The 25,020-nt window shown below is 36.3% G+C and overlaps 1 protein-coding gene across 1 annotated transcript in view; it reads right to left on the reverse strand.

Annotated features, from left to right (window-relative positions):
* Positions 1–313: 313 nt before the first annotated feature.
* The window catches only part of LOC129217375 (netrin receptor UNC5B-like), a 408,265-nt gene continuing 383,558 nt past the window's right edge, over positions 314–25,020 (reverse strand). Inside the window, 8 exon segments of the mRNA XM_054851665.1 lie at positions 314–485; positions 6,540–6,641; positions 7,610–7,728; positions 8,380–8,550; positions 9,891–10,037; positions 18,547–18,786; positions 21,234–21,403; positions 23,616–23,717. Coding sequence (XP_054707640.1) covers positions 314–485; positions 6,540–6,641; positions 7,610–7,728; positions 8,380–8,550; positions 9,891–10,037; positions 18,547–18,786; positions 21,234–21,403; positions 23,616–23,717 — 1,223 coding nt within the window.

Raw genomic sequence — 25,020 nt, forward strand, 5'->3', positions numbered from 1 at the left:
ATTTCTCAAATATATAAAAAAAAGTCATACGATTTTTAAAACTTTAAACAAAACAAAGTCAGAAACATTTTATAGTTCTCTCACGCTAGTCTTCATAGTTTAATGGTCAGAAGTGTTGAAAATTTCAAGACTTCAACAACAACAAAGTCACTGTCCCTTTGAAGTATTTCAAACGAGAGTTCATTATCTCTCACGAATTCGACATTTGTCAGGAAAATCTTCAGTGCTAAAACAGTCCTTTAACTGAATCCTCCCCCCAAAGTTCAGTTTCGAGTGCTTCAATGACTCAGTTCGTTTTAATGAGTGTCAACTCTCAGAGCCAAGAGCCAGCTTCTTTTTCGAGACATAGTGCAGCATCTTCTCTGCCCATCATTCTGAGAATATTCAACAGGTCCGTGAGGGCACTTGAGTCTCGATGCCTTGCCTCCCATAAATCTAGAATGTGCTCTGTTGGACTGGGCTTAGTAGCAAAATAGTTAATGTACCTAGAAGTAGAAAAGAAAATTGACTCAAACTTAGCTACTGGGAAATTTTCACACAAAAAAGATAGCTGATAAACAGTCATCAAAAAGTTCAATTTTATCAACTTTAAATAGCAGTAACGAACATCTTTTTCAATAAAGCGCTTATTACTTATTGTCAAACATAGAGCATTACTGCCTGGGTTCTTTCTACATCTAGTCAGGTAGAATTAAAAGATTTTTCTGTTATTACCTGTAAAGAAAATACGCAACAATGATAGAATACTAAGACTTCAGTTACAGAAGCGAATTCCATCACGAAACATGGATATTTACTACTTTTAGCACACAAGTCTAGTTTCACACAGCACGTTGATATCATTCGGTCACTAGGAAGCAAACATTCGAGATATCCGTTTCGATATCATTCGGCCACTAGGAAGCAAACATTCGAGACATCCGGTCTGATATCATTCACATTTTGAACTGTTGACCATTTAAAAAGTAAGCCAACGATCGAAAACATTCAAATTGAGCCTGCGCAATGTAGGAGCCATTACATGGTAAATCAACATGTTCCAGATTATGGAATGTGGTCTCGATCAATAAAAATGTGTGTGTGTGTGTGTGTGTGTGTGTGTGTGTGTGTGTGTATTAGAGAGGTGAACTTTCCTACGAACCCGATGCTGCATATCGGGTTTTCAGAACTTCATACACTTGCGTCAGTTGCTGACCATACAGTAAAATGCTCACAGCTCGACTGCATAGAACAAATTAAAAGTGCGGAAATCCAATTCCGATATCACACAACTCGACCTATCTGCCAAGGTGCCATCACAGGCGACACGAAGGGGACGAAGCTCCCAAAGTACACAGTTGAAGCTTGTGTAGACCAACCTAAAGCCCTCAATCACGTCTCCTAAGTAGCGACACAGGGAGTTGTCGGCCATGTTGGGGCCAATCACCGGCTATGATGAAATAGTGGTTTCTTAGTAACTCCTTGTTTATAAATATTCCTAGCTTCTTGGCGATAACATATATCTAACTGTACATTAAAGGTTTTTTTTTTTTTACTTAATATGGAAATAAATTTGATGTTAAAACATTTTAATTAGCAAAGATGTTTCATAATAGTTCTCGATCTTTTTGCGAAATATTTTTTACTCTCGTCTCCGAAAGCATGGATATAGGATATTTATGTTGAAGAAATGGATATTTTATGAGTGTATTAACTTTCAGAATAGCATGAATTCATTGATTAATCGCAGCAGGTATACATACTTTATTGACCAAAAAGTGGGAGGAAAAAATTTGTCATATATACGCAAGATTAATTTGTGTGTCACAAAGATTTGAACTAATAATTCCTTGAATTTTTAATTACTATATTAATTTAATTATATATTTAAATTAATAATTCCTGGATTAAAACAAACTTTCTCCATTAATTTCAAAAATTGGATTCTTCTTCGGAAGCTTTCAATTATATTAATAAAATTGTTTACTTAAAATACAAATAATCGTTTTCGACATTAAAGTTTCACAACACAAACAAAGTGGGTTAAAATAGAACTTAGAATGAGTAACACAATGAAATGCAAAGTAAGATTCTCTTCCTTTTAATAAAATAAAATAAACGTTGTCAAAGTTACATGTTCAATAAAAAATAACACAGAACATTACGATGAATTTTTCACGTTTTTATTACAATGTTGTCAAAATGTAAGATATTTGATTAATATATATTTATGTGTTTTTTTTTAATTTAATTTCAATGAATAAAAGGAGAAATTTGTCGTATTAACTCTCAAAATCATAGTAAGAATGAATAAAAGTAATTCATAAATTAGTTTAGTTAGTTTTTTTATTGTTTTAATTGTTGCCAGAAACAATGAAAAATAACAGTAGTTATAAAGTTAAAATACTTCCGTTTTTTAATTTTTGCCAAAAACAATGGAAAATGAATAAATAATTTGTAAATAAATTAACTAGTTGCATGTTTACATGGAAAAGTTACAATAAAAGCTTTATGAAACACTTGTGGTTTATAAATGGATGGCTAGTTTACTTCTGAAGTAGCAACTCTCATCCCAATGCTTTTGCTAGAACATTTTTTTGCCCTCTTAATCTCTAATGCTTTGTTTTTCTGTTTCATTAAAAAGAAAGGTCCTTTGAAGAGTAAAAACATCAATAAGTTTAGGAAGTAAATTGCAACAGTTCGGAAAATCTTTGAAATGTTCCATGACAGTGTTGACGAATAGTGATTTTAATTGCTTCAAGTCCAACTCTGCTTTCAGGACTTTCTCCTTATTGCACCTGAAAAGCTTTTCGATATTCTAAATAGCATTATATGTTTCTTCTGAAACATATATTAAATTGTCAGAATCAGTCTTGAACTCTTTCATCTTAGTAAAAGCTTGTACATATCTTTTAGAACTGTCGCATTTGTCTGACATTAGACTTGTACAAATATGACAAAGCCTGCTTCCTCTTAATATAGTTCTCGAAATATGGACCCACACCAATAATAGAGAGAATTTTCTTAGTTTTCTGGTAACTCTAATTAAAGAATTTCTATGTCTATCTGTATATCAATTTTTCCGAAATCAATATCAAACGATATTTTTTCTATGTAGGATATCTTTAAAAGTTCGTTACCTCTATCAAAACTCTCAACTTCATCCTTTTCAAAATCTATGTCGAAACTCAGAACATTTTCATTTGTATCTTCCTGTGAATGGAAATTATTTTGTTGGGAATGTAGGACCATTATAGGTGTGCTTGTTTCCTTATTAGCATCATGGAAGTAATTTCCTTTGATACAAGAGTTAAAATATTGCGACAGGATGATAACCTTAAGGCAAGTTTTGAATTCTTTGCAATTTGGGACCGGAGTTTTCATTCTTATGATCGAAAAAAGATTTTCTATTGTAGGTAAACGATATAGTTTGATGCCGATTCCGCTCTATTCGTACACAACACGGCACAGCAGCTCGGCATACTTATATTTAGGAAGAAATAAAGAAACAGATAAATAAATATGAGCAAGAATAGCGAGCACGCAATGTAGAAAGAACTGCAAACACACAGTTTTTAACCCCAAGATGGCAAATATTACCCACGTGATCGGTCACATCCAATAAGAATCGGAAGCGGCACGAGACAATGGGGGAAAAGGATGTCGCTACTTACTTTACCGATTGAGGTCTTTAGACCAATCCACCCAGGCAGGTTGCACGAGCCGCTGTGGGTGGCAAGGTCAAAGCGACCGCCAAATGCGTCTAATACATTTTTAACATCTGTAGTTATCACTCGGGTAATGTACTTTCTTTACGAACTGAAGACAAACTATACGATTGATAGTTTTTCGCCTACCGTCTAGCAACAATCTATAATAATGCAAATGAGTAATATAAACCACTGAAACCGAATACTACGAGTCGTGTTTTTTAAGTAAAGTTCGTTTAGTTTCAGACACCAGTAATTCGCGCACATACCTCTACGAACACGTGCGTTGTGTACCGGCATGCCTCGGGAACAACTGTGCTCATTTTCAGCTCTGTAGCTAACTTATATTGCTCTGTTCTAGGCTTTCATAATGTTTAAGACTATCAACTTGCCCGCCGCATGTGAGGTTCGCTTAGTGATACGCTTTTTGTTAACAAGGAACCTGTCTGTTGCAGAAATTCATCGACAGATTTGCGAAGTATACGATGATATTGTTATGAGTGAAAGCAAAGTGCGTAAACGGGTAAGAGAATTAATTCAAAGATGGCCGTGACAACGTCCATGACGAAAAGCGTTCCGGTCGTCCTTCTTTGATTACAGACGATTTGATGGCTTCCGTGAAAGCGAAATCTTCGCAAATCTGTCGATGAATTTCTGCAGCAGACCGGTTCCTTGCTGACAAAAAGCGTATCACTGAGCGAACCTCACATAGAACAGAACCGTACAGATTAGATACAGAGCTGAACATGAGCACAAGTGTTCCCGAGGCATGCCTGTACACGACGCACGTGCTCGTTACGGTATGCGCGCGAACTACTGGTGTCTGAAACAAAACGGACCTTACTTAAAACACACGCCTCGTGTATAAAAATACTTGTAATGCGACACAGTCCAGTCACATAAACGTGACTAACCGTCAAAATCCAGAATAACCACTTTTCGCAGAGCAGACCGCTACAAGATGAGCAGAGAAAGAGTCAATTAGTGGGATTTTGAGCTTTGCCGACTCCAGTGCCGTGGCCAACAGCATTAGTTTATATGATAAAGAATCCATAATGTGAACAAGTCGATCGAAGTGGTTCCACAGATTAGCGATTGGGTTCAAGTCCGAGGAATTGGCTGACCAAGGAAGTACGGTAAACCCAACCTAGTGTTTTTCGAACGACGCATGTAGCTGCGAGCTTTATGACACGTCGAATTGTCCTACTGGCAGATGGCATTATTCTGTGAGGAAATGATTCGCATTCAGGGGTGTGAACATGGTCTGCAAGATACATGCATATTTGTGCTGATCCGTCGTGCCTTCCACAATGAGTGCACCCAAAGAACACCACGAAAACATTCCTCAGACCATACTGCTTTCTCCACCGCATGGGGTAGACACAGGGGGCAGGGATGGGTAACTGCCCCTCCCTAGAGAAGAACATCTGACCCCCTGCTCCTTCCTAATGTCACCAAAGACAATCTTAAATTGTATTTTTAGGGTTTCAGTTTCAAAATTTTTTTGCAGATTCGCTTAACTGCATTTTCTACTCATGCTTGAGAAAAATTAGCTGCAAATGGTGTTTCTTGAGACTTTAATTGCAATTACTTTCCGGAGTCAGAACAACTGCCCCGCTTCCCTTGTATAACGCCATCAAATATAACTCCAAAATAACTTTTTAAGTTTAAGGGAACTCTGAATCTCCTACCTCTTCTTCTAGCATCACTCAAGATAGCATTTGCAAAATAGCATTTTAGAGCCTAAATGCCGACAAATTTCCACGTAGAGCCCTTAACCCTTCTCTGTTCTAACTGAATCTCTAAAACTTCAATGAAAAAAAAAAGAAATAATCTGGAAACAGCTCCTGATTTCCAACCATTTTAATGTCAAAACTAAAAACACCAAAAAGATGTTTTTAGGATTTCGATTCCGAAAAATAACCAGCGAGAGCCCCTGAATCTCCCCTTACATTTTACCAATCACGAAAGATAGATTGTGTTCTTAAGGTTCAGTTTCGAAAAATTTCTGGAGAGAAGCGGAAGTTCTTCGAAAGTCGTCTATAATTACGCTTTTTGGAACTTCAGTTTCCAAAAAATTTCCGAAATGGCTACTCGAACTCGATTCATTTCCTTAACGTCATTCAAAGATGGCCTACACTTTCGTTTTAGGACCTCAATTCGAAACAAAATTTCCGGGGCAAGGTCCCTGAAGGGAGTGGCGATCGCCCCCGTCACTCCTTTCGATCCGCATTGGCTCGTCGCTGATAAACAGCAATCAACAGAAGTGCATTAATCAGGCATCTGATGCGGAGGTTGGTGGTTCGTTTGGGCCGTCAGTTGTTCAACGGTTGTACGTCTATTCGCCCAAACGAATTTCCACAGCCACCGTTCAATTCTGCTACTATGGCCCGTGGTGCATCACATTTACCATGTAGCTGCTTTTGGATTGTGCCCAGTTTGCAGAATTAGTCGTTCCGGTAATGCTACCATCCTTGGCCAAAAAACCAGTGATCAGGTCCTTTTGGATGTCGGGTAAATCGTTCCATTTCTGCATGACTGCATGAACTGAAGTGTTTTCCTAAGCTTACCAGTACATTTTATATATCCATCAAATTTGCTGATGATATGTGCCTTCTGCGATCGTTATTCAACGTTGACATCAAAAGTAGGCGGTGGTCACATCAATCTGACTGGATTGTATATATCATCGTCCATTGGTAGCAGTTGATATTGTTTTTATGCAGAAAGTGCAGTTTCTAATAATAAAAGTTAATATTTGTTTCCCTCTCTAATTCTAAGCACTCGGAATTTTGCTAATATGTGTTACTCAAAATAAAAATGACTGAATAAATAAAAAGAAAAATTTACCTATCAACTTTTAATTCTTGAGCTAATCTCCTCCAATCATTCCCATTTGAATTGGGAGGATCTAGGTATGCTCTTAACTGTTTTCTTGCTTGAGTTGTTAGCCTAAAGAAGAAAGTAAAATTTTTTTTGAAACTTGAACATAATCCGGAAGAATAACACCGAACGCGTTTAACATTATGCTCACTAAATCTAAGTTACTCTAAGAGTGACTCATTCAGTATCTTGAAAAGAAAATTAAATATATTAGTAGTCGTTCACTTGAGGAAATAAGTTTTCTAATCTGACACAAATGAGTAAAAATAAAATAAAAGGAAAAAAAAGAAGATTAATTCCAAATTAGCAAAAAGTACTTAATTTCATTTGAATTCATAACGGTTGATTTCAGTTGATTTGTAAAAACGTTTATAGCAGTAGTTACGATTTATTTATATTTCCTATTTACACTGCTCGACATTGAAAATGCAACACCAAGAAGGAGTGTTCAGAAATTTATGCAAATTTTAGAGTAGACGTACATCACTGAGTTACTATTCGCATTACTGAGTTACTAGTTCTTACGTTACTATTTTGAGTTATGGATGTAAAATTCTATTTGAAATTGAATTGGGAATAAAAACGTCATCCCCAAATTTCTACAACAAGTTTACTAATAAAAATGAACAGTTGAAGTTAGTGAACAAAGCAAGGTGTTCCCGATGCCGATGTCCCTAAAAAAATGTTTCCAATTTTTTCTGAAAATTAGAGGCTCGACTTCGTTTTTTTTCCCCGATTTTCCTTCTAAAAGTAGGGAGGTCGATATTTTTCGCAAGATCGACTAATACGCAAGTATATGGTAATGTGTAGTGTGTTTAGTTCCGAGAATTCCGGGGAGGGAGAGGGGTCTGCGTCCTGCATGTACTTAAGCAAGAACTTTTTTATTCCTCATAAATGTGCTTTCTTTTCGAATTAAAATATCGTCACTCGTCCTTCTATCTCAATTATCTTTAACGTTTTACTGGATAGCATCGCGGGCCCCATGGCATGGACTCACGAACCACAGTTTTGGAAACTCTGGTTTATAAGATACGTACCTGAATCCTGCGATGGGCTGATCGAGGGCCACCAAGGGGCAGCCGTTCTCATTGGCCGTCACCGTGGAACCCAGAGCTTGATTCGTCCAATTCAGCGTAGGACTTGGCACGTTGCTCTTCTGGAAATGAACAGTGGAAATTATATTCAACACGTGAAATCGAAGTTTTCATTCCATAAATCTTAAAATATTTTGAGGAAACGTGAACGTCGACCATACACAATCATATCTTTTCACCCTCCTAACTTTAAAGAAATACTATACTGCGTTCACGGGAAAAAATAGACTTAAAAAAAAAAAAAAGCGCCATTTGGCGACGTCAATAAATGTGTTTGGCTTGGACAAGAGCAAATTTGTGCCAAGCAGACGGTGAACGCGAATATTATCGGTTTACTTCGTTTTATAAGAGAAAAAGAAAATTCCAAAAGTGCTCCCCCACCCCCTTGTGGCAAACTTTCGGGCAACCTGTTCACTTCTGGTCTATTTTTCCATGATCGCAGTATAGTTAGCTAATAAATGAAACAAAGGCACAGCTTAGAAACAGTGTTTGCAGGCAAATGAGGTGCGTGTCGACTTTCAGAAGAAAAAAAAAAAAACATATCACACAAAATTTTGAACTAATAGAATATTTCATTGGGCTCGCATTAGCTTCCGTTTCAAGGCAAGCAATGTAATCAAGCAATTATCGATCGACAAAAATAAGATTTAGCTCCTAATCCCAGGATCTTGTGTGAAATCTATTGGTTTCAGAAGAGAGAAAAGATATCGTACCTCTCGTATGTCTTGAGGGTTTACTTTTAATAATTGTCTGTGCGCTTGGATGCCTCTTTGATAGACAAGAATGTGACAGCGTACTTTCTGTGATCTGTCAATATTTTCTAGAGTGAAAGAGCAGTGAAGATTGTTCTGGCGTCCGTTCCAAACATGCTGAAAGGGGATTTCCTACAATGAAAAAGAAAACGAACGTTTTAAAAGCGAAAAAGAAAAAAAAAATTCTGCCATTGTTGGCAACATAGAGATTTAGCAGAACCCCGGATGTTTTCACCGAAAAAGACAGAAATTAAGATGAATATTATATCCGCAAGATAGTTTATCGAAATGATATATTTTTAGTATAATTTTATTTCATATTCAACAATGAAGTTATAGATACTTTTAACATTGGAGATAATTAGAAACTTACTTTTTTAAACTATTGTTGCGATGGCTAAATTTGCTTTAAAGACATTTAAATAAAATTTATAAAGATATCGTAAAAGTAATGCAGTGGAACCTTAGAAATCCAAACTCCGGAGATCCGAAATTCCAGATAATCCGAATAGTTTGTGGTGTCGCCCAAAATTTGATTTGAAAAGAGGAAAAATCAATAACTACGATTAAAAAGCTAAGTCAGGTTTTTACTGACAGTTAATTTTAGCAAACGTCAAAATATAATGTACAATACAGCTCTCCAAATTATCAACTGCTGTGTTTTTTTTTTTTTTTTTTTCAAAGATAAAAGCAGGCTAAAACTTTTCCATGATTTTGTATTAAGAGTCGAGGCACTTCTGCCACGCTTCAGCAACTCTGTAAATAACATTCTGTTACTTTCTTTCTCGTGAGAGCATTTTACGAAAGTAAAGTTTGATGTCTCCATAGGCATAAAAATAGCTTTGATATCATCTTTTACTAATATTGTGTTGGAGGGGCGAAAAGGGGCTTTGCAAATAAATAATAAGGCTTTCTTAGGCAAGCCGTTTGGGTTATGATGTCATGGTCCTGTTCCTACAACATGGATGGGGTATCAAGCACTCATGCTTTGTTAAGGTAAAATTGATTAACAATTAAGAAAAAAAACACTCTAAAAAACACTTTACCCAGATTGCTATTGAGCTATTAATGAGAGTTTGAATTTGAAGAGGCCACCCTGTGAATCGGAACAGGAAAAAGCCCACATGAATTCGAATTTCTAAGGTTTCCACTGTATAATATTTTTCTGAATTTACATAAAACGGATGATAGCAGAACCAAAGAATAATAGTCGAGCCCTCTTATTGAAATATCGGTTAAAATAATATCCTACTTCATGTAATAAATTTTCAATGTACCAAACCTTTCTAATGTTTCTTTTTAAGTTTCTTGGATTATAGAATATTCAGCATATTAGAAAAAAATTTCGCTGTTAATTGGCTATTCCATTAAGCACGCACGGTTGTAGCTTTAAAACTAAAGAAAAAAGTTTTTTCAAAAATTCTTTCTAAGTTTACTTTTGTTGATATGAAAACTAGTTTAAGTGCAATTACCTGGTAATTAGCACCTGGCTTACACCTCCATCCCAAGGCTACATCCTCTAGACAAAGGCAAAGATTGGCTCCTCCGTCTTGAAAAGGCATGGATTTAGGACGATCCAGTAACTTTCCTCCAAGCTTCTGCTCCACTTGCAAAACACCCTGTTTTATTGGTATAAGAAGTTCCATTAATACATCTTACTGTCATATTTCCTACATTATCATAAGCTAGGCTTCTTATAACAAATTGAACCAAATTGCTGATTACGGAAACTTATGTTTCTTAATATCATAGAATGGTTTTAAGTTAGTGTTTTTATCGTGTTAGTTGGCATTGACACTTTTTTCATAATCTAAGTATTGATTGGTCTTTTATAAAACATGCATCAATAGCGTTAAATTGCTTAAATATTCATGAATTACCAAATAATAGTTTTAGTATAACCTCTATTGCATTCATTTTGAAAAATATATGAATAGATTGATGTAACAATCGAAGAAAATTTTACTGCAATCGCAACCAGTGACGTTCAGTAATAAGATTGCAAAACAAAATGTCAGATGAGTCCGTTAGGATTACAGTAGATTGCAAATCTACTTGGTTACGTCATTTTTAATGCATCTTCAATATATTCCTATTCATACACTGCTCGACATTGAAGATGTAACAACAAGAAGGAGGGTTCAGAAATTTATGCAAATTTTAGAGTAGACATACATCACTGAGTTATGTAAATGACGTGAAATCCGCAACTCTCCGACGCACGTGAAGTAAGATATAAGGGAAGGAACTTGCAGAATGGGCAATATTCGTGTCGTTATTTCTGACTGGAGAATTATCAAAGATTTTTTTTTTGTCTTGGAGGATACGTGTAACACGAGAGAATGCCAGGCCGACGTCAACGAAGGCACTTCCAGCAGATAGACGATTTTACGAGGGGAATGGTGATTGGACTGAGAAGGGGAGGTTGGTCCGTACGTCAAATCGTAGTTGATACCCGCATAGATGCGAGCACGGTGCATTAGCTGTGCCGAAGATGGTTGGAACAACGAAATGTGGCAAGATTAAGGGGTGCAGGGGGCAGCCAGAGTGACGTCAGAACGCGTGGATCGACGCATCCACCGAAAAGCTGTAGCAGACGCACAAGTCACTTGTTTCTCGATTCTGCAACAGGAGCAAGATACCCTGAATGTTTCCGTGTCAACCAGAACCATTTCCAGTTTTGGTCGCACATGGTCTGCAATCACGGCGTCCGCTAAGAAGACTGCCATTGACCCCACAATATAGACAGCAACGTTTAGTATGGTGCCGGACTAGAGCGACGTGGATGACAGAATGACGAAATATCGTGTTCTCAGATGAATCCCGCTTCTATTTATCCAGTGGTAGTCGCGGCATACGTGTGTGGCGTGGACGTGGAGACAGATCTAATCGGGCAGTAACTGTGGAACGTCCCACCGCACGACAACGTGGCATAATGGTTTGGGGCGCAATTGCGACAATTCCATATCACTTCTAATTCGTATTCAGGGCACTATGACGACTCAACGATACTTGGAAAATGTGCTGCGGCCGGTGGCAATCAATTACCTTCAAGGGCTACCTAATGCAATTTTTCAGCAGGATAACGCCCGACCACACAGCGCTCGTATCAGCCAACATCCTCTCCAAGGCACACAGATGCTTCCCTGACCACCATATTCTCCTGATCTGTCACCAATCGAACATGTGTGGGATGTGATTGGACGCCGCTTGCAGACTCTGTTCCTGCCCCGTTCAGAAGACGAACTGTGGCAAATGGTTGAAAGGGAATGGAGAGCCATCCCTCTGGACACCATCCGCACCCTTATTGACTCTATGCCTAGACGTGTTTCTTCGTGTATCGCTGTCCACGGTGGTCCTACATCCTACTGAGCTGATGCAATTCTCGCTCTGTATTCTGCCTATCTTTTTGAAATTAAGATCATTTATTATTCCTTGCTGTCTCTGTCTCTTTTCCAAATTTCATCACGTTCTGACCACTCCTTCTTGGTGTTGCATTTTCAATGAGCAGTGTATAATGGAAAATCTATAAACAGTTAACACAATTATAAAAAATGCTAACTATCAATGGATAATTTCCTTTTAGGCCAGTGCCATTAGCTTTGAAAATGGTAAAAAGTCGAAAAAATTTAGAACAGGATAAAACCAGTTCAAAAGGTAAGAAAATATAATAACATTAATAAAAAAAATAAATTACGGGCGAGCTGAGTTCGGGAAGGGGGGGGGGGTGTAGAGGGGTTTAAGGGGGGGGGGAACGGTTTGTCACGATTTCCGGAAAAACTAAGAGTCCTACCGAAAAAAACTAAATTACAAAGATGTTAGTAATAAAAAGATCTACAACTTTTGCATTTGCACATTTTTTCTATAACCTCAAAATGTATGCGAAAAATAAAAAAAAAAACGACTTTTTGGTTTTTTATTTTTATCTCCCACAAAAAAAAAAAAAATCACTAAGTTTAATGAAAAGTTACCTTATTATGTCCTAAATACACTAATTTTTTGGATTTAAAATATTTATTTTTCCTCCTTATTTTGATTCAGTATTAAAAAAGCATCAGAATTTTCAATAAAAAAATCTCACGTCAAAATATCTGATTTTTTAAAAAAATCGGAGCAAGTTTTTTTCGTTGGAATCTCTACTTTTTGATGATATAAAAAACAATATACAATACTATGGAAGCTTTTCGCAAAAAATGAAGAAAATCAAAAAACTCGAATTTGGAAAAAAAAGTCATAACTATGTACAAATTTTAAACTCTTTATTAAAATGTACACTTTAATTACTCGAAAAATGAAATTTTTCATGTTACATTGACACAAACTGAAAATAAAAATATACTGCAAAAAAAAAAAAAAAAAAAAAAAAAAAAATTGAATTCTGAAATTTTGAATTCAAATTAGGTTTTTCGCAATCACGAACTGAGACAGGACCCTACTCATTGGAGTTATTGTTTCTAGAAACGGCTCCTGTCCCCCCCCATTCTTGCCTCTCCTCCTGGGCGGTTACGTGTGCATAGTTGTGTGTGTAAGTGTGTAGACTTGTGTGAGTGCTTAGACCTGTGTGTATGCACGCAGGCCTGAGTGTGTGAGCTTGCGTGTGTGTAGGACATGGACGCCTCCGACCAGGATAAGCGGATAGCTCAGGACTGGAGCAGCCGCGTCGCGCCACCTGCAGAGGACGGTGGGCGGTGGTGCTACAGAGGTTTCTCGTTCAAGCTGAAAAAGGCACGGAACATCAAAAATGGTTAAATGAGAACAATAAGCAATCGTGATTGCTCAATAATTAAAAATCAAGCTACAGCATGCGTTTATTTTATACCCTTCTCATCCACCAGTAGACGGTGACTGCAGTGCCCCCTATAGTTTTTTGGAGTTACGAATAGCAAGCTACACTGTAGGATGGGATAAATGAGCTACTTCAGCAATTTTGAACTGTGTTACTTTGAATATTATGAAAAAAAAAATCAGTTTTCCAATTGTGTTTGCTGTTAATTATTGTGTTTGCTGTTAATTTAATAAATAACTTAAAATTTTACATAGTGATGATTTTTTTTTTCAAATTCGAGTTTTTGAGCAATCACGATTGCTTATTGTTCTCATTTGACCGTTTTTGATGTTCCGTACCTTTTTCAGCTTGCACGAGAAGCCTCTGCTGCACCACCGCCCACCGTCCTCTGCTGGCGGCGCGGCGCGGCTGCTCCGGTTCTGAGCTATCCGCTTCTCCTGGTCGGAGGCGTCCATGTCCTACACACACGCACGCTCACACACATACACACACACACTCCTACGTGCATACACGCAGGTCTACGCACACACACAACTATGCACACGTAACCGCCCAGGAGGAAAGGCAGGCTTGGGGGGGGGGGGACAGGAGTTGTTTCTAGAAACAATAACTCCAAAGAGTAGGGTCCTGTCTCAGTTCGAGATTGCGAAAAACATAATTTGAATTCAAAATTTCAGAATTCAAATTAATTTTTTTTAAATTTTCTTCATTTTTTGCGAAAAGTTTTCATAGTATTGTATATTGTTTTTTATACCATCAAAAAGTAGGGATTCCAACGAAAAAAACTTGCTCCGTTTTTTAAAAAAAATCATACATTTTGACGTGAGATTTTTTGATTGAAAATTCTGATGATTTTTTACTACTGAATCAAAATAAGGAAAAATAAATAAATATTTTAAATCCAAAAAATTACAGTGCATTTGGGACATAATAAGGTAACTTTTCATTAAATTTAGTGAAAAAGTTTTTCTTTGTGGGAGATAAAAATAAAAAACCAAAAAGTCGTTTTTTTGAATTTTTCGCATACATTTTGAGGTTATAGAAAAAAAGTGCAAATGCAAAAGTTGTAGATCTTTTTATTACTAACATCTTTGTAATTTATTTTTTTTCGACAGGACTCTTAGTTTTTCCGGAAATCGTGATAAATCGTTTTCCCCCCTTAAACCCCCTACACCCCCCTTCTGAACTCAGCTCACCCGTAATTTATTTTTCCTATTAATGTTATTAGATTTTCTTACCTTTCGAACTGGTTTTATCCTGTTCTAAATTTTTTTGGTCTCAAACATTATTGGCACTTGCCTATTTGCTTTTTGTATTTCAACTCGTTATTTTTGCAAAATATCAAGAGGATGCTCAAAATAGAATATAAAATATGCTAAAATCAACAACAAATGTCGGAGTAGGAAACATTTTTTGAACATTTATGAAATTGATTGACGGGTTTGGGGTGCACTTGTTCATGTCATGTCCTGGAATTGGATCTTATACTGTAAAAAAACTGCAGTACTACTAGAAAATCTGTAGGAAACTGCATTTCCATAAAGGTTTCTAATAACAGTACAGCTTCTACTTCAGTAACGCTGTCAATGTTGCTTAAGAATAAGTCCACACTACACTAGTCCTTGAATTAAGGACCCCCAGAATTCGGTGCAGGATACCATGGGGTACTTAATGTTACTTTAGAAGAAGATGTATTGCGACTAGAAAGGTTTATGAATTTCCAGTTTCGTAGAGGTTTTCTAGTAGTACTGTAGTTTTTTTAAGGGTAGGAATCTAGTCCTTGAATAAGGATCCTTAGATTTCGGCGCAGGATGCCATGGGGTACTTAATGTTACTTAAGAAGAAGAAGCTGTGTGGCGATTAGAAAAGTTTATGGGTTCCTAGTTTCGTAGAGGTTTTTTAGTAGTACTGTAGCTTTTTTTAAGGATAGAACACTAGTCCTTGAACTAATTTCCCCCAGAATTCGGTGCAGGATGCCATGGGGACCCAAGTCTGGGGTTTCCAAATCATGGGTGCAAGTTTGGTGATGTGTTCAAGACGGAAAATATTTTAAGCCCCCCCCCCCCCCGTCCGCATGCGGGCTTAAGGAAAAATTTGTATGTATAAATGTTGCAGAGTTTAACAATGCCAGTTTGGAATCTGTTTGATTTAAATTTTAAACCTTAAAATTGTAATATTTAAGTGTTTTGACATAATTCTAAAAAATCTAAAATCCGGCAATAAGGGGAGGGGGGGGGGGGGGTCTGGAGGCTCTCCCCCAGAAATTTTTTCAAATTGAAGTCCAAAAAACGCTGTGGTAGGCCATTTTGGAAAAGTTCAGGGAAAGGAGGGGTTCAGGCACTCTTACATCAATTATTTCAAACTGATAGTCCCAAAATCACAATATTGGGCAACCTTCAAAAAATATTAAAGAAAGAGGAGGGGGGGGGGGAGAGGACGCTATGGGCTTTCCCGAAATCGAAGATTTAAAAACGAAATTGTAATTTAAATTTCATAACGTTTATACGCTTTTTGAATGCACTATTGAAGGGATGGAGTTCAGGAACCCTCTTTCGGCAATATTTCGAAATTGAAGTTTCAAAAACGCAATTTTAGACGATGTTGGATAATGTAAGGGGTAAAAGCGTTTGCAGCACTCCACCATTAGTTTTTTGCCGATCCTAAACATTTTTGTTGTAGCAATAAAATCACTTAGGACATAAGATTTTCACTTTTGCAACATAAATCAGTTCTGATTCGAAAGTATATCCAAGGTAGCGCCAACAAACTAGAAAAGAAGAAAAGGTGGGGGAAGGGTAAGGCCGACTAATGATAATGAACTGTCACCATTCCCCCACAGTCTTTTTGAAAAAGAATTCTTTTATAAGATACCAGGTAGTGAAATTAGCAATAAAAAATCGCTTCAGTGAAGTAGATATTTTTTTAAACAAGGTACCCTTTCCAACATTCATTAATTAAAAAAAGAAATAGGGGAACTGAATCCTAACTCCAGCAGGGTTCCCGAATCACATCCCTCTTAAGGCACTCAAATATAGCCTAAAGTGGCGCTTTAAATATTTCAGCATCAAAGAATTTTCGGAAGAGAACTCCCGAACCCCTTCCTCTGAGTTCACCACAAATGTCCTAAATTTCAATTTTTAAGGCTTCAGTTTCTAAATTGTTTTGTAGGAATAGTACCCCTCTTACCTATAAACATGACCGCCTAAAATTTTTAATACTTTAATTCTGGAAACTTTTTGAAAAAGTCTTCCTACATCCTTCCCCCTTAAGTCATCCAAAGATAGCCCAAAACAAAGCTCTTAAAATTTCAGAAACTAAAATATTTTGGACTGGGGGTGCGGAATACCCCCCCCCTCTCATTGTGTTTACTAAACGCAGTGTAAGTTTTTGTTTAAGATTTATTTTTCTATTGAGAGAGTAACTCCCTTCCACACATCGCCAAAGACAACCCAAAGTTTTAAGACTTCAATTTTGAAAATGTTTCGAGAAAGACCCATGAATTCCCTGACTCTTAACTCACTCAAAAATAGCCAAAATAGCATTTCAATACTTCCGGGGAGAGAGACCCCCCCCCCGAACTCTTTCCTCAAAGTTCACTAAATTTTACTTAAATTTGCGGTTTCCCCTTTTCATCACCGAAGATTTAAGAATTCAAAATTCTAAAACGTATTGAGAGAAAGCCTTCGAATTCCCTCTTCTTTAGTCTTCCAAAGATTTCCCAAAGCTGAGTTCTGAATACTTCAGCTTTGAATATTTTTTGGGAAAGGAAAACCCCGAACCCCAAGACAGTCCTCCAAAGTTGCGCTTTTAAGACTCCAGTTTCGGAATTTCGCCTAAAAAGAGAGCCCCCTCCCTCCCTCTTGACATTGCCAAAGACAGCCTAAAAGATTTAAGACTTCAATTACAAACACTTTTCGGGAGAGGGTCGCAAATGCCCTTTAACTTAAGTCATTTAATTATAGCCTCAAATCGTTTTTAATACATCAGCTACAAAATATTTTCATGTTAGAACACCAAAAACGTCTCTCATAAATTCACCAAAGATTGCCTAAATTAGTGTTTTCAAGACTCCAGTCTTCCGATTCTTTTTTAAAACCCACTTTTACATCATTAGAGACAGCCTAAAACTTTTTGACTTTTAAATTTTTAAGAGTTTGCAGTGGAGAAATATCGAACCGCTCCTAGCTTCAAAAATATTTTCAATTCAATTCTTCGATATTTTACACTGTAACCCGTGAGTACCCCCCCCCTAGATTGTCCAAGATATCAACGTTTTAAGATCTCAGTATCGTGGGTTAATTTGCGAACAGATTACCCTCTTTGCAAGAGCAGCGTTTTTTCGCAAACTCGTGCTGCCGTTATGTTTCTCCTTTCCTTTCTCCCCCCCTCCCACCCATATTTCCATTCTAGCGAGTGTTCGATTCAATGACATTAGAATTTAGGATTCCTCAAGTCTTTGTCAAAAATGCAGGAACAGTTTGCCCATCGGTGTTTCCAACCAGCTTGAAATCCCCCCCCCCCGATTATTTCCAAAATTCCCATTTTCATTAAAATCTTCAAAATCCTTGATAGTTTCTGTTTTACCTGGTATGTGGACGCCCTTTGCTGAGGCGAAAATATTTCATCTTGTCAGCAATCACTCTCAATCGGTGATGCAGATTCAACTCTTAAGACATTTTAAGAGCGTACATAATTTTCATTTATGCGTGTAAAGTTTGCAAAAAAAAAACCACAAATGAAAAAAAAGGAAAGGATGATCGAAAATAGCATGAGAAAAGGCTAAATTTTCAATTAGAACCCATTGCTTCGAAAAATCAGGGAGAATAGCGAGCAACTCCTCGGTCTGCAATGCAGTGAGTTGAAAATAACAAAGCTATACCTAAAAAAAGCCAAACGGCGCGAGCCGAAAAGCGACTCCTCCAAAAGCACGTTGCAAACAAAACAAGCACATAGCGGAAAACCGAGAGAATGTCGATGTAAATTCGTGGTTATGGAACGGTCCAGTAATATTAAAGCATATTTTTCAAACACTCAATTTTTCTTTTTTCATTAAAAATTAAAAGAAAGTCATTGAATTTCTTTCCGTCCCGACCTCCGTCTCGGAAATTTTGTCAAGACGGAAATCCGTCCTGAGACGGAAGGTCTTGCACCCATGTTCCAAATATAAGATTCATGGACATCGAAAAGCAAATTTAAAGAGCTTGTAAAACATTAATGTCGCTGTATTAAAAGAGTAAAAACATTTTTAACATTCTCAAGTAATTTATAATTTTTTTACGACACTACATTTTGATGGTACACAATTGCAAAATATTAATGCGAAATCAATTATAAAACCTTACTTGTAAAGCTGCTTTGGTATCTTCCACGCAGTATACCCGTATGTTGTAATCCACCGCAGAGTACATTGCTGGAGCAAAAGCCGCCAGGGCTAGAGATTTCAGAGCCCAACCGCTTTTTTCTTCAGACTCTCCGATCATTGCGTAACGGCATAGATGGTCCGTGACCACGTGACATTGTCGACCGTCTAGTTGGCAATACAAAGGGGTATTGATTGTCTCACTGCCCAAAGTCACTACACTCTAAAAAAAAAAAAAAAAAAAAAATCGAGAAATTGACTTCACAAGAAAAAAATAGAACCAAATTTTAAAATACTTTTTTGATGAATTACAGATGAATTTCCAGTTTAACTAATCTAAAGAAGTGAGAATTAAAAGGGTTGAAAGGAAATTTTTTAAAAGTTTGAGTAAAACGCTTGTGAAATTCAAACCATAAGTATGTTTTCGCTGAACACTTTTCCTAAATCTTATTACCATCTTTTCCCCCGAAGCAGATGAGAGTTTCTCCTGCCATTTGCACTAGTTATCTACGTTTTCTTAATTTTAGCACTGGCATCCCCTTCCTTCAAGGTTCCTCATATCCAACATTATTGATAGCATCCAAGTATTTCTTTTCTGCTGGTATTTTATGGATAAAACTATGTTCGTAGAATGTGCTCTGTAATCTTTACTAATATTATAAAAAGAGAGGGCGGATTTTTGTGTGCTTATATGTTCGAGGTAATTTCCGGAACCACTGCACCTATTTGAAAAATTCTTTCACTATATGAAAGGTGCTTTCTTACTGAGTAACATAGGCTATAATTCGAAAAAAAATCCGATGAATAGTTCCTTTTTTATTCAAATTTAGTCCCAAATTTCACGTAAATTGCCTATTATTGGCTATTAAAGGGGTGAAATATTACTTGCACATATTAATATTATATATCGTTAAAAAAGGGTAGAATTTTCTGCGTTCTAAACAATTGATTTCAATGCTCTAACTTAATTACGGCGGGAGTAATTTGCGTTTTTAGCTCGAACTTTTTTAGGCTTAGCTCAAATTTTGGCAATACCTTCCTCATTAAATCTATCAATAAAAAGGGAAGGAATTGTTCCACAGTTTTCTTTTTGACAGCATTGGAAAAAGCGAGGTTTTTTACTCCAGATCTCTCTCGACCTTTGGTCGAAAAAATTAGCTTCGATCTTCAAAGGAAAAAAAGTTACAAGCGTTTTTAAATCAATTTCGAAACATGTTATTTTGATTCAGGTTGTCAACCATTTCATTTTCGCGTTCCCGTGGTTACGCTTTTAAAATCCATCTTTCGCATTTTAACTTCTTAAAAGTATTTTAATATCTGTCGTCATTTTTTGGAAGGGTAATTTTGCATGGTGTTTTTTTTCTTTTATTTAAGTTATTCTTTAAGTTATTAAGTTATTCTTTTAATTAATTGTTGAATATCTGTCAGTTGACACAATTTTTGTTCTCAAGGTAGACCGGGCAACGCAGCTCTTAATACATAAAGATTTGAAAGCTACTGTTAATGTGATTTTATACCTTTTTGTTTGTTTGGCGAAACATTTATTATTGCCAAAGAAAAAACATCCGCTTCACTCGCAAAAGGGCTGGGTTCCGGTAGCGTGGTTGCTTGGCACGATAGGCGCTGAGAAGTTCAGTCTAAGATTATTGTTTTAAGGCAAACGTTAATGTAATTCATTGTTTTGGCGATTTATTTTGAAAGAAAAGAAACTTTTGATTTGTTTTTATCCGAGTGAAATGTACGATTTTCTTCTTTTTTTCTGACGATGATTTTTGATTGTTCCACAGGATGTTTTTTTTTTCGTTAGACGGATGGATTATGATAGCGTGGTTGCTGAGCAAGTTTGACGATAAACAATAGAGTTGCGGAATTATTTTTACATTTGAAAGATATTATTTGATGTCTTTTTTTGCTTATTTGGCGAAATATTTTAAATTGCAGTAAAAACCGCTTCTCATTGCTAAATAGAGTTATAAAGCAACTGTAAATCTTTTTTAATGATTTGATGAAATGTTTTGAATTACAAAGAAGCTTAAATAGTTTTTTTTTTTTTTGAAATGGTGTGTTCGCATTTTATACAAAGAAAAACGATCATTTCTCACCAGAGGGGCAGGGGGCGTCAATTTTTTTTATTAAACGGACTTCCATTAAATTTTTAGCACGGGCATCGCTGTGCGGGTACTGCTAGTAGATAATAAAAACAATGCCACTCCTCTACATTAAGAACCCTAAAAAGTCTTCATTTCATTAAACACCTAACAAGTGGTGACCCTGTTCTACGTAAATTCTGGTCCTTTCCGCAAAATCACCAAATATAAAATTGTGATAATTTTATCTGTCTGTAAGTACGTATATCAGTACTATGTATATATAAATAAATATATACATACACATGGATAAATAAATATAGATATATAACAGATATATAAATAATGAGGGTGCCGTGGGAAAATTTTAATAGTTCAAATGGTACCACGTATTCAAAATGTTTCAGTACCCGTACTGTAGGGACATCTCACGTGCTTAGAAAGTCACAAAACATTCGAAAATGAAATGGTATGATAAGGACTACTTACCTCAAGATTCCTACAGAGTTTCAACTGTTCTTAACCACAGTTGAAAAATATGCAAGTACTTAAACAGTAGCAGAAATATATCAGGAATTCATACCTTCCACTCCGGATTTTCTTCTTCGGTTCCGCTTTCACTCTCCTGAATACTGATCTTCCAGTTTTCGGCGTTCAGTAGAGCACAATGTTGGAAAGTGATGATGGCTGATTTCTTCAAATAGACTCCTGTGGGTCCACATAGTACGACCGGACTTAATATCGTCTCTTTATCTAAAAGCATAATAACAGAAAAATAAATTGTTTATCTACGGTGTATTGTTATTATACTGATGATTTATTAAATGAAATAATCGTTTTTGATGGTAAAATATTTCAACTCAAATGCAGCAAAAACAAAACGAGTGTGCGTGTGTACGTATGTGACTCGTAGATGTTGTAAAACCGAGTGCTTGCTTATGAATGTAATTCTATAAAATACCACAGAGCATCAGTTGTCTTATGCTAGAAATAGGGAACAAAGCTTTTATCGATAATATTTACCTTCATCCAAGTCAAATCATCAGTTATTTTTGGAAATCCGAGTGTTTCTAAAAATACAGCTGTTCAGTACGTAGTCAACAGTTATTTTTTAGATAGCAAATCCATTGAGCAAAAAATATCGAAATTGCAAAAAAAATTACGTTTAAAAGTTTTTATAATTCGACAGTACTTGTTCTCCATAGCTACATCTTAAGAAATAAATGCCCAACGTAAGTTAACCTTGTCAAGAGTAATGAATGTGCTGCTTTTATTTACAGTAGGTACTTGCTATAATTGCAATTCTTGTTATTATTACTAGGAAGCAACTGAGCTGAATGAGACAATTTTTAGAAGTACGCCAGCTTACTGATGTATTTCATATGTTGTCATTCTTCTTACCTTTCTCATCATAATAACGCTGTGCTCTCGCAAAAATGATGAGCAGTCTACACAAGAATAAGCCAAGAAGCTTAAATAATTTTTAAAAAGATCAATTAAAAGGAATAATAATAATATACATTTTCACTAGGTTAGTTACAAATTTACCCAACGATACATAGAGAGAACATAATACTTTAGTACAAAAAGTAATACATAGTAAAATCACTTCAAACAATATCGCATAAAGTATATCAATTCGTCACAGTTAAAAGCAAGCTCATCGCAAATCAGATCCAACTTAACTCTCCTGTCTTGCTTTTGACATCAAGCAGGCCTGACATTCCTGGAACTTTTGACACACTAAGAAGGTTCTAGAGGTCCCCCCCTTTTTTTTAAAAAAAAAGATATTGATGTTTTGTTGCCGATTTTTTGACTGTTTCTGTTGCCAAGTCTCATGTATGTAAATTCCCAGTGAAAAAGAAATGAATTCTGTAAAAGAGTTTTCTGCGCCAGCGTAGTGTTAATGCGGAAAAAACAACCTATCCATACTCTACTGATGCATGCTCGAATGCTTTAGTATAGTTTTTTTCTTTTTTTTTTTTTTTTTGGCACAAAGAGACTTTGGGTATAGTGCCTCTTTCTAGGCACTATACTTTGGGGATGTCCATCTATTATGTTACACTTTTTTTTTCAGCATCTCTTCTTTTGTCACATGTCACGCTAATTTCATAAACATATTTTCATAAAAAATACGTGACGTCACCCTTCTTGTCAAATGTCACGCTATGTCACATAAGCATACAGTTTTAAAAAACGCGTGACGTCACATTTCTTGTTACTCTCTCCCTCCCCCTTACCACGAACTGTCACAACCTTGTGCTCCCCCCACCCCCTTCCCAAGCGTGACATCATCTGTGGTCGAATTCTATTCAATTAAGAAATGAATTCTGTAAAAGAGTTTTCAGCGCTAGCGTAGTGTTAATGCGGAAAAAACAACCTATCCATACTAATGCATGCTCGAATGCATTAGTATAGATAGGGTACAGGTTGTTAGCGAAAAAGGTGCATTGGGAAATAGATTGCTGCTGCTATTCCACGTTATGATAATCAAGAAGCGACTTAAATATTGCGTTCTACGTTTGCTATCAACCATGTCATTCCCAACGCGCGTGAGTTAAGAAGTGAGTTAAATATTATGCACTGGGCGAACGGCAACAGTGAATGGCATTCATCATTTGTGATGTCATCGGCAGAAGCGTAAACAATGAAAGCACACCGGTTAAAGTATTTTTTTTAATATTAAACTTAAACAAATTACTTAAAAAATGGTTAGATTCTATGTTTTTAAGCATGCTCTTTCAGAAAAAAAAATACTTTTAAAATTTCGGAAACGACCTCATTGCTCATTCTACAGAGACGATGGGAACTGCATCATTTTGATTCCACTGCGTAAAACTAGCAATTGAAAAAAGCTCATTTTCAAGAATTTCGTACATGATTTAGTTCAGAGACTTTTGATGCTTGAGTCGACTATGAAATGGGTCGTAGTCATTTAGCTTTAATTAACCAATGAAATAATCACCTGATAATCTCGGCCGATCTTTATCTTCCCTTAGCACGGCTACATAAACTTCAACATTGGCTCCTTTTTTGATGGCTCCAGGAGGTATGGTGAGAGTAATTCCTAAAAAAAAAAATAAATATCGTAAATATTTGTATATATGTGACATATTATATTAGGATCATTATTTATGAGTGTGATAGTTTGAAATAAAAATTAGTTTCTACTTAAATTGATGCCTAAACAAATAGAAAATAAATAAAAAGAAAAATAGCAAGTTATAAATCTTTTTTCAAGATATTATGTTTTTACGTAGGTCAGTCAGAAAGTAAGTTGCTCTACTTCGTAAATATGTTCCGTCTAAGACAATTTTGATGAAACTCTGTGGCAACGATTCAGACATGTACCTTTATCGTGTGACGTAGCGGTTTCTCCAAGGCAAGTTTAGTTCTCCTGATAATCAGTCGCAAACATGTCTCGACAGCTGCAAGTACCGTCCAAATTGGAAACGCGTGCAGTGATTTGATTTTGTGGGAAAAATGGTGCAACTGCACTGAAATTTATGGGCAGTAGCATGAAGTGTATGGTGAAAATGCAATATCATGTCAAGCTATCGTGAAATGGTGCAACATGTTTGAGAATGTACGCACAGATATTGAAAACGTTGAGCGCGAGGGAAGACCAAGTTCGTGTGGGAAGTGTGGGATCACTTTCCCTAGTCGCCTAATCCTTTCACCTCTTGACTTCGATGTTTTTGGTCCCATGAAACAAGAACTTTCAAAGTGAAGATACCATTCGGAAGACAAAGTGAAAGCTGCAAACCGACAATGGTTATTAGACATTGGACAGGATTTCTTTCCAGAAAGCATCAAAAAACTTTTACCACACCTTGAAAAATGCTTAAATTACGAAGGTGGTTATGCTAAAAGGTAGATTTTGAATGGAACTTTAAGATAACAATAAAGTTATTGTAAAATTTCAGACCTTTTTTTGTTTTTTTGAACAGTGCAACTAACTTTCTGACTGACCCTCGTAATTATGCTCTGCGATTTATAGTATTTAAGATGTATAACAGAAACTGAAACACCACAAGGTTAACAAAATGATTAGATTAATTTGAAGGTTTCATTCAAGAAAATTAAAAAAAAAAAAGCTCTGCTGTTGGAAGGTAAACCGCAGTACCTACAAAAAATAAGTTTTCGAGATATTTGAAGAAACATGTTTTTGATTCCACAGAAACATTAGTAAATGTTGGAATCTTACGTTCTTTTCGTGCTTTTTTTCAGCGGAAACTAAATCTGCTGTGGGAAGGTAAACCGCAGTACCTACAAAAATGAGTTTTCGAGATATTTGAAGAAACACGTTTTTGATTCCACAGAAGGGCAATTCCACGGAAAAGGGGAAAAGGTGGCAGAATTTTAAAATA

The sequence above is a fragment of the Uloborus diversus genome, chromosome 2 (genome assembly GCF_026930045.1).
Source record: "Uloborus diversus isolate 005 chromosome 2, Udiv.v.3.1, whole genome shotgun sequence".
In the NCBI taxonomy this organism is placed as follows: domain Eukaryota; kingdom Metazoa; phylum Arthropoda; class Arachnida; order Araneae; family Uloboridae; genus Uloborus; species Uloborus diversus.